Below are 19,049 nucleotides of genomic sequence, written 5' to 3' on the forward strand. Positions count from 1 at the left end.
AGCTACACTATTCCAGCATTGTAGCTGCAGTTTCCAATGTCATACCAAACCTCTGCAAACTCCTGAGGAAATAGAGGTACTAATGTGTTTTCTTCACAATGCCATTAATGTGTTGGCTCCAGGAAAGATCGTCCCAGATAGTGACTCCCAAGAATTTAAATTTGCTCACCTTCTTCACCTCTGATCACCCAATGATCACTGGATTGAACACATCTGGTTTTTCCTTCCTTAAATCAACAATCAGCTCTTTGGTTTTGGTACATTGAGTTCAAGGTCATTGCTGTGCACCATTTGACCATGTTTTCAATCTCCCTCCTGTATGCTGTTTCATCGCCTCTTTTTATACAACCTACTCTCATGGTATTGTTAGTGAATCTGTCGATGGTGTTGTTGTTGTACTGAGCCACACAAGTCATAGATGTAAAGTTGTGGAGGAGATGTTCTTACAAATCTTCACTGATTGTGGTCTGTAGGTGAGTAAATCAAGGATCAAATTACACAGCGGGGTGCTGAGTGCCAAGTCTTGGAGTTTGCTGATCAGTTTTAAGGGAATGACGGTGTTAAATGTCAAAATGTAATCGATAAAGAGAATCCTGATGTATGCATCTTTGCTGTCCAGGTGTTCCAGGGCTTTGTGTAGAGCCAGTGAAATGGATCCGCTGTAGACCTGTTGCTACAATAGGTGAATTGAAATGGATCCAAGTCGCAGCTCAAACAAGAGCAGATATGTTTCAACAAAAGCCTTTCAATACATTTCATTACTGTTGATGATAGTCATTTAGGCAGGTTACCATACTCCTCTTGGGCACCAATACAACTGATGCCTGTTTGAAAAGGTGGGGACCACACCCTGCTGGAGTGAGATGTTGAAGATATCCATGAATACCTTGGTAAGCTGGTCAGCACAGAGTTTTAATACTTGGCCGGGTTCTCCACCCAGTCTGTATGCTTTCTTCGGATTTACTCTCCTGAAGGCAGACGAGATACAGACGAGAGAGGAGCATCAGGGGACATGGGTGTACTCGGTTGAAGTTCTTTTTTGTTCTGTGGTCAAATTAGGCATAGAAGGCATTGAGTTTGTCAGAGAGTGAACCTTTGCCTTCTCCTACTGCACTGGATTTGTTTTGTCGTAGGTTGTGTAATATAGGCCTCGCCACAGTTGTCGGGTATCCCTCAAGGTTTCTATTTTCAACCAGAAACTACTTTGCCTGGGAGATAGCTTTCCGTAGGTCATGCCTGTTCCTTTTGTAGTGATCTGAATCTCTGGACTTAAATGCCTATGATCTGACTCTCAGAAAGTTCCAGATTTCATTGTTCATCCAGGACTTCTGGTTGGGGAAAACCTTGAACGATTTGGTGGGGATACACTTGTCCACAGCTGTGTTGATAAAGTCTGTGACAGCCCTGGTGTAATCATTCAGATCCTCAGCTGAGTCCTTGAACTCAACTCTTCAAACTGCTTTGTTGTTTAAGATGATTGTAGTTGATATGACTGTTATCTCCATATTTCCAATGAACCAGCAGAAAATTTTCATCTCTTTTCTGATCAAGAATCTATCTACCTTTGCCTTAAAATCATTCAATTGCACAGCTTCAAATCCTCTTCCTCTTTTGATGAAGTGTTCCAAAGACATCGTGTTTCAACTGTGTGACCTTTCATTTTTTTTAACAGTAACCCACATTTTAGATTTTACATTTTAATACCACACTGTCAAGACCCCTGGGTGTTTCAGCCAAGACTCTTCTCACTCCTCTAAATGCCAGCAAAGAAGAAACAATCTGTCCAACTATTCCTCATGAGATAGCATGCCAATTAAACTTTCTCTGAACTGTTCCAACTAATTTCTTTCTTTCTTTCTTTACATAAGGAGGCTGATATTTTCAACTTTACTCCACATATGCATCCCCAGTGCCCTCGATAACTGGAGAATAACCTTCCCATTTTTGCATTAAATTCTTCAACTTTCCTAATTGCTGTACTTACACTAGTCTTTTGTGCTTAAATGTTTTAGGAGTTTGATCTTGGACATCCAGATTCCAGCAATACACCAAGAAAGCAATAGTATCAATACTTCCCCTAAAGCTTTGACAGCCAGTAAGGCATCCCTTCTCAGCTTTATCAGCTGTCAAAACTACAAAGAAAATTGTAATAGTTTTTAACTTTCTTCATTATTAATAGGTTTTGAAAGCAGATGTTCTTTAGTGCTTTTTTTTCAAGTCACTAAAAAGGTAACTTACTTTATGCTGTGCTATACAACCCTATAAACCCTTTTGAAATCAAACGGGTCTCAGATGCTGTGTCAGGTCTGTCCTATGTGGTATCAGAGAACTGATTCCACTAGTGAAATCTCAGTAAAGCTCTCCATACAGAACATTGTGGTCAATGCAGTGCCAACAGTTGTTAAGGCATGTTTGTAAATCTTGGGGTTTTCCTCTTTGGAACACATGCATTGAAGACACAGATTTTCTGTTGTTTAAGTATTTATGTGAGAGCAGTTTAAAAAATTATTTCTTAAAAAGCAATTTCTAAAATGTTTTGATATTTCATATCTGCTTTTAAGTGTATCCTAGTCTATAATGATTCATGTTTTATAAAATATTTATGGTTGAATCAAAATCATGTTCTTTCATTCCTGAAAATTATTAAATATGACCAACTAATCAGTCAGCTTCTGAATGCCTCAGACTATATGAACAGGTAACTTACAGCGACTAACAGTGGGAAAGAGGAAGCACCTCCACAAATTGTTCAATCTCTGTTGACAGCTTATTTTGTGGTTCGTGCCAAGTTCCAGTGTTTTGTCGCTGACCACAAACACTTTGTCTATACTTATAATGTATACCATGGATTTTCTTCTTTGGCTTGGCTTCGCAGACGAAGATTTATGGAGGGGGTAAAAAGTCCACGTCAGCTGCAGGCTCGTTACTTATTGCAAAATAGAGGGATCCATCACATTTTGAAACATGATTTTAATTAATAGTTGCAATACCAGTTTATAATCGATCACTTTCTCTGGGGTTAAACTTTCTGGTCCATCTATCCAAACAGTGTAACCATTTACAAAAATTGATCCCAGTCTAATAGTTTGTACTGGTGTTGAACTATTGTCAGAAAACATGCAGCGACACTTCACAAAATGTTGAGTCAGAATGATAATTAGGGCTTCCAAAAACAATAGGCAAATATATATAAGCTATTCAGTAATCACAAATGAAGCCAAGTCGGCTTACAAGGAAACCATTATTGTTCAACTATCAGAAAATTATCATACCTTACTGTTACACAAATCGCCTGTAACAGATAATAAATAATATTATGAAAGTTCAGTGCAAAATCTAATCTTTTGTCTCCTTTCCTTCCTTCACAGAGTTCTGCTCATTCATTATCAGGACGAGGATACTCTGTAAGTCACTAGAAATTTTTCATTGTCATTTCCTAATTCTCATGAGTAATGGTGTTCTGTTTCCTAGCTAATTGCTTGTATTTCAGCATCTACATGCATACAGAGTCATGGATTCAAAGTACTAAATTGTGAAATTGGTCTTCTAGTGTGAGATTTCATTACATTCATGATACGGGTGATGTTAGTTCCCATTTGGTTTTATGAATATTTGTAATTGTGAAAAGTCTGGTTTTAGTCAGGCTCAGCATGTTAATTACTCTTCTCATTTTTTTGTTTACCAGCCTAAAATATATGAAGGCCTTTGCATGTGAAGGCCTTTTCCATTAAGCATTTGTATTGTTATTGTGATGTGCAGATTCTGCTCAGGGTATAGTTATTATGAAAGGTAGACTCATTTGACAGTAAAAACAGATGTGTATACTCCATGTGCCTGGAGAAACACAAGTGAAACTGGGGAGGATGGCAGTTCAGTTTCCTGAAAGAAATTTGTTGCTAATTTATATTTGTGGAAGCTTTTCTGATCATTATTTATCCTGACAGGTTCCAAAACTCTCAATTTTAAGGAAGATGAATATTATATTTTTATACATTCCAAAACAGCCAAAATACTCGTAATGAAATATCAAAACTGCAAATACTAGAATCTTAAGTGACCAACTTCTCAGGAACTCAGCAGGAGAGAAATAGTTGGTCAAGGGGTGATAGAATATTGGACAGAAGAAGGTAGAAGAGGTGAAGATACAAGTAGAGTGAGAGACTACTGGAGTGGGGTTAGAGAGAAAAGTGAGAACTGGAGTAATTAAGGAAGAGGTGGAAACTGTGGACACATAGAAGTAAGGTCATCTAAATTTGGAAAAATTCAATGTTCTTGCCCTTGAGTTTGAATCTGTGGATGAGGAATTTGAGAATATAGCATGCTGTTCCTCAAGTTTATGTTTAGCCTCACCCTGGCAATGGATGAGGCAGAGGACTGAAATATCTATGTAGGAATAATGAGGGGAATTAAAATGGTAAGTAACTGAGAGTTCTGGCTTGGACCTACTTCAGAGCACAGGGGCTTCACAAAGAGGTTGCCCAATCTACATTTAGTCTCACTGATGTAAAATATGCCATGCCAAATGTAGTAGATTAGTTTGGATTAGGTGCACGTAAACCTCTGCCTCACCTGGAAGGTCTGTTAATGGGCATAGAAGGTGTAAATATAGGGATAGGTTTTGCAATCTCTGCAGTAACTATGTGAAATGCTTAAGGGAGTGGAAGGGTGAGAGGGGAGACCAGACCAGGGAGTCATTGAGAGACTGATCCTTGTGAAAAGCAAATAGGAGTAGGGAAGGTAAGATGTTGTTGCTGGTGGGATCACGCTGAAGTTGGAGGATAATTTGTTGGAGTTTGGTTGGGTGGAAAGTGAAAATAAGGGTCCTTGTTCAGTCTGGGGAATGGTTGGGTGAGAATGGAAATGTGAGAAATGGAGCAAGGGCTTTATTATCGACAGCAAGGGAAATCTACATTTCTTGAAGATGGAGAACATTTTGTATATCCTGGAGTGGAAGGGCTCATCATGGGAACTGCTGTGTCGAAGGCAGAGAAATTGAGAAAAAAAATTGTGTCCTTGTGAAGGCAGGGTGCGAAGAGGTATGATCCACGTAGCTGTGGGAGTTGGTGAATTTGTAATGCAGGGTACAATATTTGTAATACCCTTTTGTTTTTGTGATGCATGCAAATACATTTCTATATACAAATATGCAATAATTTCTCAGCTATTTGTTTCTGAATCAGTCAACTCCCCATTGCCAGCGCTTAGATCTAGCAGGATTCTTCTATTTGCTCTTTCATAAGATGATTTGAGAATGGTGTTTTAAAAGTGAAGCTCTATCAGCATCCGTGGTATAAATGTGAAAGAAAAGACCTAATTAAACCAATGCACCGACTGTCCTCTCAGATTGCAGGCTGTGAATGAACATACATCCATGCAACCAAACAATGGTGCTGGTTGCATGAAACCTTTTGCTTGCTGTTGAAAATTTGTGTTTCAGCAATGACTAAAAATTGTTTTTTAAAATGTGATGGTAGTTCAGAAGGATCTTGTTTAAATTCAATTCATGAAGAAAATAACAAAAACATCTTTTCTATTGATAAGACATGTTATTGCAACTGGTTAAAAATGAGGTTAAAATCTCTGAGCAATTTTTCTTTTTCATTCTGCAGAGGTGCAGGAATATTGAATATATTGCCAATAGATGCTATTATGTTAATAATGGTAGAATGAAACACAAAAGTCTGCAGATGCTGTGATTGTATAAAAATAACATGAATGCTGGAGGAATATGTCTTGCAGTGACCAGATGAGATGAAGATACACATCCAAAGTTTTTGGGCTTGAGCTTTTCTTCAAGTTATGAGGAAAAAGCAGACAGCCACCTAAATAAAAAGCCTAGGGAGAAGGAAATAAAGAGCAGGGAAAGAAGCACAGGCCAACAGACAAAATTTATCGGGGTCAGGTGTGGCTCTGTAAATGCAGAGCTAGAGGAAAGGAGAAATGGGGATAGGGGAATGGGGTGGGGGGGCAGCTAATGGATCTCCCAGTCTCCTTCCAGTTGTGAATCTGCAGGAGTCATCTACTGCATCAGGTGCTCCCATTGTAGTCTCCTCTACATTGGAGAGGCAGTAGTTGGGATCTCCCAGTGGCAACCCATTTCAATTTCCCATCCCATTCCCATGCCAACATGTCTGGCCATGGCCCTATCTATGCACTGTTGGACTGAAACCACCTGCAAATTGGGGGAACAACACCTCATATTCCATGTGGGCACCCTCCAACCAGATGGCATTAACGTCGAATTGTCTGGTTTATTTTAGCCACCCCCCCCCCATCCCCTGTCTCTCCCCACCCCTATCCCCTTTTCTCCTTTCATTGTGCTCTCTCTCTTCCCCTTTCCCTCTGTCCCTTTTCCTCCAGCTCTGCATTCACCCCTCCATGATAAATTCTCACTTTTCCTTTTTTGTCTCTTTTCCATGTCCAATTATCACCTTGTCTGTTGGTCTGTACTCCTTCCCCTGCTTTATCTTACCTTCACCTCAGCCTTTTTGCTCATTCCTTGAGGTTCCAGGCCCGAAACGTTGATTATATATCTTTGCCTCCTCTGGATGCTGTGAGATTTGCTGAATTCCTCCAGTATTCTTGTGTTTTTGTTAATAATAGTAGATCAGGTGCTCTTTGAAGCAATAATGTGGGACAGTTAACCTAAACTAGGGCTCAGGGCTGTTATACTTCAAACAGATGCTTAAGTTTTTTTTGATTTTCCAATTACTGCATAGCATAAAGTTTTCTTTCATCTTTGATAGCAATTTTCTTATAAAAATATATTATGCTTCAGTAATATGTTCATAATCTTTAAAAATGCAGTTCATTTTGCCATCTCACTTGATGAAGTAATTACACTTAAATTTAGTTTTAAGTTATAAGATTGTTTTGTGATGCAGTCTTTTGTTATCTACAGTTAGAATTTCTAGTAGATCTATTTACAGGAAATTTAGGGCCTTGATTTCTTGATGTATGTGATCACTGGATTACAGCTGTTGGGGGTTATAGAAATTTTCCCTTCTGGAATTCTCAAATGGCTACCCAAAATTTTGAGGTACAAAGTAAAGTTTGCTCTTATGCAAGTTATGTTGGGGGCAGGGAAGGAACACAAAATGCTAAAAAAAAATAATTTTTCGTCACTGTATACTACAGGGCAGTAGGATTTGGATATATGACACCACTGCATCAATTGGATTAGCACTTACAGCTTATTCCCACCTTTGCCATGCCATCCAGTCTGAGGACCTGTGAACCAATGGCTCATTTTGCAGCATAAGCATGCTTTTCATCTGCAAAACATTTTCTCTGACATGATGCATTGGAGGGAGCTGTAGTAGCCATGATATCTCCTCAAAGTAATTTCTTGGTCTTTACTCCACTGTCATTTCCTTTTAACCCATTAATCCCCAGTCCGGGCACAGGGAGAGCAGCAGCGGCCCCGGCCCCGGTCCGGGCGAAGGGTAGACGGCGGCGGCCCCGATCCGGGCAGGAGCAAGGGGGAGACGGCGGCCCCAGTCCAGGCACAGGGAGAGCAGCAGCGGCTCCGGCCCCGGTCCGGGCGAAGGGTAGACGGCGGCGGCCCCGATACGGGCAGGAGCAAGGGGGAGACGGCGGCCCCGGCCTCGGTCGAGTGAGGCAGGCGGAGGCCCCGGTCCGGGCAGGGAGTGGGAGGCGGTGGCCCCAGTCCAGGCACAGGGTGAACTGCGGCGGCCTCGGCCCCGGTCCGGGCAGTATGGACCGACCTAGGAGGGGAGGCAGGCCCCTCCAGCCCGGGTAAGAAACCTGCATAGGAGAAGGCCACTCCGATATAAAACCTACGACCCAAGGACCTCGCTGCCACGTCCCAGCTTGCTTGGCCACGGCACACGAACCATGGGTGTAAAGGGTGGGGCCAGTACTGCGCGCACTGCACTCCACCTAAAAGCTCCTTTGCGCAGGCCCGAGGACAGGTCCACGTCCTCCCCCTCAACGTCCTCCCCCTCCACGTCCTCCCCCTCAAAAGATGCTCACAAACTCAAGCTAGCATGCTGGAACATCAGAACCATGCTAGACAAGACTGACAGCCACCGACCTGAACGTCGGTCTGCCCTCATTGCACATGAACTCCTCAGACTTGTCATCGACATAGCCGCTCTCAGTGAAGTCCGCCTGGCAGATGTAGGCAGCCTCCAAGAACGCGGCGCGGGCTACACACTCTACTGGTCTGGCAAGCCTTCGGATGAACGACGCCTATCTGGTGTAGGCTTCATGGTCAAGAGCTTCATTGCCTCCAAACTCGAAAACCTTCCGACAGGCCTCTCGGACCGAATCATGTCCATGCGACTCCCACTTCAAAACAAGCGTCACATCACCCTCATCAGTGTCTATGCTCCAACCCTCCAGGCGGAACCAGCAGAAAAGAACAAGTTCTACACCGACCTGCGCAACCTCATCCAACGTACCCCTACAGCCGACAAGGTTGTCATCCTGGGCGACTTCAACGCTCGTGTCGGCAAAGACTCAGAAACCTGGCCAGGAATCCTGGGCAAGCATGGCGTCGGCAAGTGCAACGACAATGGGCGCCTCCTGTTGGAGCTCTGCGCAGAACAGCGGCTTGTCATTACAAACACCCTTTTTCAGCAGAGGGACAGCCTTAAGACCACCTGGATGCATCCCCGATCCAAACACTGGCACCTCCTGGACTACATCCTGGTGCGAGAAAGTGACAAACAAGATGTGCTCCACACCAGGGTCATGCCTAGCGCGGAATGCCACACTGACCACCGGCTGGTTCGCTGCAAGCTCAACCTTCACTTCAAGCCAAAGCCCAGGAACAATAAAGCCCCCAGAAAGAGGTTCAATGTTGGAAAACTGCAGTCAGACGAAGCGAGAGGAAACTTCCAGGCAAACCTCAAAGCAAAGCTCGACGTTGCAACCCGCCTCACGGACCCGTCCCCTGAAACCCTCTGGGATCAGTTGAAGACTACCATACTGCAATCCACTGAAGAGGTACTGGGCTTCTCCTCCAGGAAAAACAAGGACTGGTTTGACGAAAACAGCCAGGAAATCCAGGAGCTGCTGGCAAAGAAGCGAGCTGCCCACCAGGCTCACCTTACAAAGCCGTCCTGTCCAGAGAAGAAACAAGCCTTCCGTCGCGCATGCAGCCATCTTCAGCGCAAACTCCGGGAGATCCAAAATGAGTGGTGGACTAGCCTCGCCAAACGAACACAGCTCAGCGCGGACATTGGCGACTTCAGGGGTTTCTACGAGGCTTTAAAGGCTGTGTACGGCCCCTCACCCCAAGTCCAAAGCCCGCTGCGCAGCTCAGACGGCAAAGTCCTCCTCAGCGACAAGATCTCCATCCTCAACCGATGGTCAGAACACTTCCAATCTCTTTTCAGTACCAACCGCTCAGTCCAAGATTCCGCCCTGCTCCAGCTCCCTCAACAGCCCCTAAGGCTAGAGCTGGATGAGGTTCCCACCCTGGATGAGACATATAAGGCAATCGAACAACTGAAAAGTGGCAAAGCAGCAGGTATGGATGGAATCCCCCCAGAAGTCTGGAAGGCTGGCGGCAAAACTCTGCATGCCAAACTGCATGAGTTTTTCAAGCTTTGTTGGGACCAAGGTAAACTGCCTCAGGATCTTCGTGATGCCACCATCATCACCCTGTACAAAAACAAAGGCGAGAAATCAGACTGCTCAAACTACAGGGGAATCACGTTGCTCTCCATTGCAGGCAAAATCTTCGCTAGGATTCTACTAAATAGAATAATACCTAGTGTCGCTGAGAATATTCTCCCAGAATCACAGTGCGGCTTTCGCGCAAACAGAGGAACCACTGACATGGTCTTTGCCCTCAGACAGCTCCAAGAAAAGTGCAGAGAACAAAACATCTACATCACCTTTGTTGACCTCACCAAAGCCTTCGACACCGTGAGCAGGAAAGGGCTTTGGCAAATACTAGAGCGCATCGGATGTCCCCCAAAGTTCCTCAACATGATTATCCAACTGCACGAAAACCAACAAGGTCGGGTCAGATACAGCAATGAGCTCTCTGAACCCTTCTCCATTAACAATGGCGTGAAGCAAGGCTGTGTTCTCGCACCAACCCTCTTTTCAATCTTCTTCAGCATGATGCTGAACCAAGCCATGAAAGACCCCAACAATGAAGACTCTGTTTACATCCGGTACCGCACGGATGGCAGTCTCTTCAATCTGAGGCGCCTGCAAGCTCACACCAAGACACAAGAGAAACTTGTCCGTGAACTACTCTTTGCAGATGATGCCGCTTTAGTTGCCCATTCAGAGCCAGCTCTTCAGCGCTTGACGTCCTGCTTTGCGGAAACTGCCAAAATGTTTGGCCTGGAAGTCAGCCTGAAGAAAACTGAGGTCCTCCATCAGCCAGCTCCCCACCATGACTACCAGCCCCCCCACATCTCCATCGGGCACACAAAACTCAAAACGGTCAACCAGTTTACCTATCTCGGCTGCACCATTTCATCAGATGCAAGGATCGACAATGAGATAGACAACAGACTCGCCAAGGCAAATAGCGCCTTTGGAAGACTACACAAAAGAGTCTGGAAAAACAACCAACTGAAAAACCTCACAAAGATAAGCGTATACAGAGCCGTTGTCATACCCACACTCCTGTTCGGCTCCGAATCATGGGTCCTCTACCGGCACCACCTACGGCTCCTAGAACGCTTCCACCAGCGTTGTCTCCGCTCCATCCTCAACATCCATTGGAGCGCTCACACCCCTAACGTCGAGGTACTCGAGATGGCAGAGGTCGACAGCATCGAGTCCACGCTGCTGAAGATCCAGCTGCGCTGGATGGGTCACGTCTCCAGAATGGAGGACCATCGCCTTCCCAAGATCGTATTATATGGCGAGCTCTCCACTGGCCACCGTGACAGAGGTGCACCAAAGAAAAGGTACAAGGACTGCCTAAAGAAATCTCTTGGTGCCTGCCACATTGACCACCGCCAGTGGGCTGATAACGCCTCAAACCGTGCATCTTGGCGCCTCACAGTTTGGCGGGCAGCAGCCTCCTTTGAAGAAGACCGCAGAGCCCACCTCACTGACAAAAGGCAAAGGAGGAAAAACCCAACACCCAACCCCAACCAACCAATTTTCCCTTGCAACCGCTGCAATCGTGTCTGCCTGTCCCGCATCGGACTGGTCAGCCACAAACGAGCCTGCAGCTGACGTGGACTTTTTACCCCCTCCATAAATCTTCGTCCGCGAAGCCAAGCCAAAGAAGAAAGATTAATCCACTTTCTCCCATGAACCCAAATCCTTGAATCGCATCTCTTTCCGAGTTCCCCATTTCCTAAACCCTTTCCTAATCCACAAGCCTTACAGGAAAGAGAAAATGCCTTACAGATGAAGAAAGCATTGTGACAGTGCACTCTGTTCATATGTCCTTGGACAGGAAAGGGTGTGGCAAAGGTGGAACTTTTACAGGAAATTTAGGGCCTTGATTTCTTGATCTATGTGATCGCTGCATTACAGCTGTTGGGGGTTACAGAAAACCAATTGCTGTGGTGAAGTCATACCCACATCTTATTGCCACATAATATTGAGTAACCAAAAAAAAGCAAATTTTGTTGCTTTTTCACATAAGCTTGTTCCTCCACCACCCCCCCCCCCCTCCCAATCCCACCGAGTCTAATGGTGGTTTAAGATGTTAAATAAAGGTGTTGGGTCACTTTGTTTTTTGAAAAAAAAAGACTTAAATGGGAGAAAATATGCTTTAGGAATACATCTCTGCTTCTAACAATGGGAAAAGGGGAGCAAAATTATAGAAAATTATAGGAATGATGATTTTCGAGGAACACTATCTCTGTAACATGAGGGCCACCTGTTCTGTAATTTAATCATTATTAAGTGAATAGTATTATGCTCATTCATCAGCAATTAGACAAATGTTGCTGTGCTATAAAATACATTGTTGTAATATTTATTAGAAACATCTAATTGCTGTGGAATACTTTATCCAAAAATTGATTCTTATTTTGCCTCATTTTGTTGGTATTGGTTGAATTGATCTTTGTTGTGTTATGCATCAATATGTTGATTTGTTTTTCATTAAATCAGTGTAATCTTATCATTACAAGCTCACCTTAACAGGATTTAATGGTTGAGCATGTTCAGTTAATGAGATTGGTTACAGGAAATGATTGTAACTTTCTCAAGAAAAAAATAACAGTGGTCAGAAAGGCTTTCATTGTCCATTGCACATAAACACATGGCTGTCTCGTTCAAAGTGGATGGCAGTTTATGATATAAAAACTGTAGAGTTGTTCTTTGTTTATTGGAATTCTATAGAGTTATGATTAATTTTGTTAAATGGATGAATATCAATGAATAACCGAGTAATTGCATGAACAATTGTTATCTCCTATGGGAGCAAATTCGATGCTCTCACAAGGATGCTATTGATCACGTTATCGCACCTTGCAACTGCTTAAAAGTTGCATTTGTGAGGCAGCACAGATTTTTTTTTAAGTAAGAGAAATGACTGGCAGAATTGAACTTTGAATTGCCACATAAAACACTTAGTATTAAAAACAATTTCTCCCATATGCCAGTTATACATTGATAGAGATCATCAACTTGTTGTGGCATAGAATGGAAGGATACAGAGGGTGAAAATACTGACCAGGTCACACAGTAACAGAACATGAGAAACAATGAGCCACATTGCATTTCTGCAATTACGCACCTTGTAATCATGCCTGCTGGGATACTGAAGCTTGTATTTGCTTTCTTTCGGCCACATGGTATTCAATGCCCTGCCAGCCTTGCTACTATTAGCTGAAAGCAGTGAGGAAGATACAGGCAGATGAAACTCTGGCTTCTTGAATATTGTTTAAAGCCAGATTAAACTCATCTAAAATAACATTTTTAAAATAAAGCATTAGAAATACTCAACATTATTTGGCAGTCTGTGAAGAGAACATAAGCCATTTATATTTCAGTGTTTCTGATACAAATTTTTTTTTTCACTTGAAATGTTAATTGTGGAATTCCAATGAAGGATCTTTGACCTAAAACTTTCACTGTGTTTTACTCTTCATAGAGTTTGCCTGGCCTTTTGAGTATTTCTGGCATCTTGTTTTCAATTTTAAATAAGATATGTTTTCATTTATCCTTTGTAAATTGATTGTTCGGGAATCTGATGGCAATGGTCAAGGACAGCTTTTTCTCCGCAGCCATCAGGTTCTTGAATAATCAATGAACCAAAGACACTGCCTTACTTTTCGTGCATTTTTTAAAATTTATTGTTGTGAGGTGGTTTATATGAATCTTTGCACTTTCATGCTGCTGCAAAGCAACAAATTTAGTGACTTGTTCATGACAATAAATCCTGATTCTGAATCTGATTCTAAAGAAGGCTGACTACCTCGTTGAAATAAATGGATTATGCCAGATAGTGTTGACATAAAGCTAAGAGGCCAGATCTGAAGTGTATATGGTTACCAACTTGAGGCTTTGCAGTTCCAGATTAGTTCATTGTTATATTATGCATTTCAGTGGATTGATTAAATTGTAATATTTTTAATATTATCAACATTATAACACTTCCTATGTGGGATGGCTTTGAGGGTATAAATAAAAGCATTTTAATTTTTTTCTTTATAGCACTGGAGAGCTTTATAAAATCTATAAGGTCTTTTCTTCAAGTGACAAGTTATTCCCACATGATAGTTGAAGCTTGCAAAGCGATAGAGAGAGGTACTCTGAAGTTACCTGAACACACATGCAACTTTAGGGGAGATTTGGTATGAGAGTGATACGATCTGACTTGACAAAATTCGTCAAAGGAGAGAAAAACTAGAGTTGGGAAAAAGACCCCACAATGAAATGCATTGCTTAAAAAATGAGCTTTACAAACAAAAAAGAAATGGGAGATGAAAGAAAATCAATGTCAACAGAACAAGATTTATTGAACAATGTGTGCTATTTAACTCTCAACAAAAACCTTGCCACCAACATGTTTGTGTTTTGAGATCCCCTAGATGTGATAAAGTAAAACCATATGGCGATGTATGAAGATGAGATCCTTCTGTGTCAACCTGGGAGACATTTTAAAACAAATTACAAAAGTTGAGTTTCCACAAGACCCAGAATTGTTTCTTCTGGGAGATATTGGCGAAGTATAGCTTAGACCATTCAAACACCAAATTCAATTTGTGAAAATCATTTTGTCGGTAGCCAGAAAGCATGTCGCAGTTGCGTGGAAGTTCATCTCTCAACTTAGTATCACACGATGGAATATGAAAAGGCAGAATTGCATTCTCCTGGAGAAGATAACTTATAATTTGAGGACTAAGTATGATACTTTCAATCAAGTGTGGCGGCCGTATCTGAGGCACATAGGTGCAGAGATATAATCTATAATGCCCCTCCCCCACCCCCCATCCTTGAGAAATGAGTTAAGGTACAAGCCATCCTGATAGATAAATAAAGAAGAGTGAATTAAGGATGTGGCACAGATGACATGTGTTTTAATTTTTAGTTTTTTTTCCCTTTACCTTTTATGGTTCATTTAATATCCAGGGAAGGAAAAAAAATACTGGACTCTATGTTATATTGTGTGATAAGAAAATGTCTTATATTATTTGTATATATTTGTTTGAGTCTTTTAAAATAAAATATTTCAAAAAAAGTAAAACCATGTGTACAAGCCAAACATCAGATCTAAGCAGATACTGATTGGTCTGCAAAATTTTGATTGAAAATGTATATCAGGTGCATCTATTTAAGATTATTGTTTAGTGTATTTAGATTATTGACCTGCTTTGAGAATATCTTGGACATAACTATGGTCTGCTCTGGCTGCTTTTTAAAAAAATTATCAGTGGCTGTATTTAGGCGTTTGGGATTGAGGATTACATAGTTTTCTTTGGTTCTGTGGGTCATGAGACTTCTGATGAAACTCAATATGAGAACTGCACGTTCCTCGACAGATAAAGCAGATGTTTGAAGTGCTGGATGCAAAAACCAAAGTGCTGGAGGAACTAAGCAAGTCAGGCAATGTCCATAGAGAGCAATAGAGAGTCAACATTTCAGGACAGAAAACATCATCAGGGATACAAGCCTGAATAGGAAGGTTGGGGGTGGGGAGAGTGGGGAAGAAGGGGTGATCAGTGAATGTAGGTGGGAGGGGAAAGAAAAGAAAGTAGATAAGAGCTATTTTGGGAGGGTACAGAGGGCTGAGATAGGTGCACTCAGAAGAGGAAGGAGAGATGAGGTAAAGGTTCCATTATTGTCACGTAATATTACATTTAGAATGTAACATACATGAAATTCTTTAACTTTGGTGAGTGGAGTAGGAGAATGGCAAGGGGTAAGAGAGATGAGGTAAGTCAAGTGGAGGTGAAAACTGGGGGAAGGGAGGTTATTTGTATTGATGCTATCTATTTGGAGACTACCAATTCAAGGTGCTATTCCTCCAATTTACATGTACCCTCAAACTGGCAGTGCATGAGGCTGTGGACAGACATATCAGTGTGGAAATGGAAAGTGGAATTGAAGTGATCACTGAGATATTCTTGCCATTGCAGTGAACAGAGTAAAGTTGCTGAATAAAGTGATTTCCACCATCCTCCTCCCCCCCCCCCCCCCCCATCTCTGTCCATTCCCAGTGCACAGACTGACATTTCTGAAGTCATTGGGTATATTTAAAATTGAGGATGTCAAGAGTTATGGGGAGAAGGCAGGAGAATGATTTTAAAAAGGAAAAATAAATCAGTCACGATCAAACAACAGAGCAGACTCAATGGGCTGAATGGTCTCATTCTCTTCCTCCATCTTATGGAATCAATTTCTTTGTGCAGCCAGATTTTAGGAGGAAGCTCCCTTCCAATTGACAAACATTTTACTGAGATTGAAAGCCCATGTTAGTGATTGGTGCTCATTCTTGCATTTCTCACAGTGTTGGTACACAGTAAGTGTCGTGTCCACTGTGTCTCCAGATGGACAGAATCTACACTGATTTAAGCAACAGTTCTCTTACCTCCTGGGGGAGGCATTTGAGGAGAATATTGCAGATAACCTTTTATGTGGCACTCACCAGGAATATCCCTGTGCAGTCACTGCAATTGAATTTGTCTCTTTTCTTGATGATGGTCAAAAAACATCTTTGAGCTTACCTGCCATATCCTACTTTTTGCATAAGTGAACAATGAGGCTGTGGGTTTGTGATTGAAGTTCCTCACTGTTCAGTTTTGAAATTTCACATGGATTCTTAAGGTCTTATCATATGGCTGGAATTCTCACTGATTGACTTTCTGCCTCAGTCTTCTTACATCTCCAATATTTTAATAACTAATAAATAAGAGTGCTCTTAAACACTTCTTTTATTACGAGCTCCTGTTTCATTTAGTGCGAGATGTACTTTAAGGCTAGTACAGGGTGCAGCCATTCACAACTGTGGAGAGACTGGGTGGCAACAGCTTGTACAGGCTGTACCTAAATTCACTACTTTGGAGAGGAGAAAGAACATGTGTTGCTCTTTCAAGGGACATAGGTGGTGAGAAAGTCATGTGTATGGAACACTGAAGGAAACTGCATTCATTATTTACTAGCAGCCATCTCATTGAACACAAAGCAGGAATGACTGTGTGTGATAATGGACAATTTGGCTGATTCTCCTTGTCAGGGGAATTATTAAGCCCCACTAAGACCAAGGAAAGGTTAATGAAATTACAATTTGGTTTTCTCCCAGGTTAACTTGGTGTCTTTCGCGCAAACAGAGGAACTACTGACATGGTCTTTGCCCTCAGATAGCTCCAAGAAAAGTGCAGAGAACAAAACAAAGGACTCGACATCACCTTTGTTGAGCTCACCAAAGCCTTTGACACCGTGAGCAGGAAAGGGCTTTGGCAAATACTAGAGCGCCTCAAATGCCCCCCAAAGTTCCTCAACATGGTTATCCAACTGCACGAAAACCAACAAGGTTGGGTCAGATACAGCAATGAGCTCTCCGAACCCTTCTCCATTGACAACAGCGTGAAGCAAGGCTGCGTCCTCGCACCAACCCTCTTTACTATCTTCTTCAACTTGATGCTGAAGCAAGCCATGAAAGACCTCAACAATGAAGACGCTGTTTACATCCGGTACCACACAGATGGCAATCTCTTCAATCTGAGACGCCTGCAAGCTCACACCAAGACACAAGAGCAACTTGTCCGTGAATTACTCTTTGCAGACGATGCCGCTTTAGTTGCCCATTCAGAGCCAGCTCTCCAGCACATGACGTCCTGTTTTGCGGAAACTGGCAATATGTTTGGCCTGGAAGTCAGCCTGAAGAAAACTGAGGTCCTCCATCAGCCAGCTCCCCACCATGACCACCAGCCCCACCCCCCACATCTCCATCGGGCACACAGAACTCAAAACGGCCAACCCGTTTACCTACCTCGGCTGCACCATTTCATCGGATGCAAGGATCGACAAAGAGATAGACAACAGACTCGCCAAGGCAAATAGCGCCTTTGGAAGACTACACAAAAGAGTCTGGAAAAACAATCACCTGAAGAAACACACAAAGATCAGCGTGTACAGAGCAGTTGTCATACCCACGCTCCTGTTCGGCTCCGAATCATGGGTCCTCTACCGGCATCACCTATGGCTCCTAGAACGCTTCCATCAGCGCTGTCTCCGCTCCATCCTCAACATTCATTGGAATGACTTCATTACCAACATCGAAGTATTCGAGCTGGCAGAGTCCGCAAGCATCGAATCCATGCTGCTGAAGACCCAACTGCGCTGGGTGGGTCACGTCTCCAGAATGGAGGACCATTGCCTTCCCAAGATCGTGTTCTATGGCGAGCTCTCCACTGGCCACTGAGACAGAGGTGCACCAAAGAAGAGGTACAAGGACTGCCTAAAGAAATCTCTTGGTGCCTGCCACATTGACCACCACCAGTGGGCTGATATCGCCTCAAACCGTGCATCTTGGCACCTCACAGTTTGGCGGGCAGCAACCTCCTTTGAAGAAGACCGCAGAGCCCACCCCACTGACAAAAAACAAAGGAGGAAAAACCCAACACCCAACCCCAAACAACCAATTTTCCCTTGCAACCGCTGCAACCGTGCCTGCCTGTCCCGCATCGGACTTGTCAGTCACCAACGAGCCTGCAGCAGACATGGACATACCCCTCCATAAATCTTCGCCCGCGAAGCCAAGCACCACTTGGTGTCTAATAAAGAATTAACACTACCATTTCTGTGTGCTGTGTCTAATTGTATCGGGAGCATTGGAAACCCACTACAATAAGGTCACTTTGATTGATCCATACCTGGGTTTTGGGAGCATCAGGGAAGTCATGCCTTTCATTTCCCCAATGCATGGAAAGGGGAAGTTGTGACAACCATTCATACAAAAAGATATTGCTCTGGAAGAAACTCAACTAGACTTTGTGAGTTTTCGGCTGTCCAGTCACTCAGTCTCTCCAACCTCTTTCATGACTGCCTCTGTGCATCAGTTTAAAAGCCTGCGTTTCAACAATGGGTTTGTAAGACTGAACTAAGCTGTAATGATTTGGATATCTCACACACACACACACACACACACACACACACACACACACACAAATATATTGTTTTAAAAGAAAAAACAATAACACTGCCTTGGTGAATTTCTATTGCTGTTGGTCTGTGAAATAAATTAAAAACGACACTATCTTGCAACTCTCACTACTCGAGATGTTACTGTAAATCCTAAACGCATTGCCAAGCAGGAACGGTCCTTGGGCGCTGTTGCTGTCATTGATTTCATTTCATTGATGCCTGATGGAAAATGTAGTGTGGCAGCACAAGGAGATGCTTAGAATCAGATCGTTAAGAAATGTGTTATGTATGCTTACACACGAGCAAGCTAATAACTAAATGGCCAGATTTATCCTTTGAAGAATTCTTTACATGTGGCAATGAAAGGAAGGGAGTAAAAACACAAGAAAAAGGAGCAGAACTAAATCATTCAACATATTGAGCCCGCTCCACCATTTAATAAGATCTGACCATGGATTCAGCTCCACCTACCTGCCTTTATCCTCATAACCCTTATTTCC

General features: G+C 42.8%; 1 protein-coding gene across 20 annotated transcripts in view; it reads left to right on the top strand.

Annotated features, from left to right (window-relative positions):
- Positions 1–19,049, top strand: part of fbrsl1 (fibrosin-like 1) — an 898,034-nt gene that overhangs the window by 391,229 nt on the left and 487,756 nt on the right. For all 20 annotated transcript variants that reach the window (XM_069932521.1, XM_069932525.1, XM_069932524.1 and 17 more), the window contains one exon: positions 3,369–3,404. In XM_069932521.1, coding sequence (XP_069788622.1) covers positions 3,369–3,404 — 36 coding nt within the window. The remainder of the gene's footprint in view (positions 1–3,368; positions 3,405–19,049) is intronic.

Source organism: Narcine bancroftii, chromosome 4 (assembly GCF_036971445.1).
Source record: "Narcine bancroftii isolate sNarBan1 chromosome 4, sNarBan1.hap1, whole genome shotgun sequence".
Lineage (NCBI taxonomy): Eukaryota > Metazoa > Chordata > Chondrichthyes > Torpediniformes > Narcinidae > Narcine > Narcine bancroftii.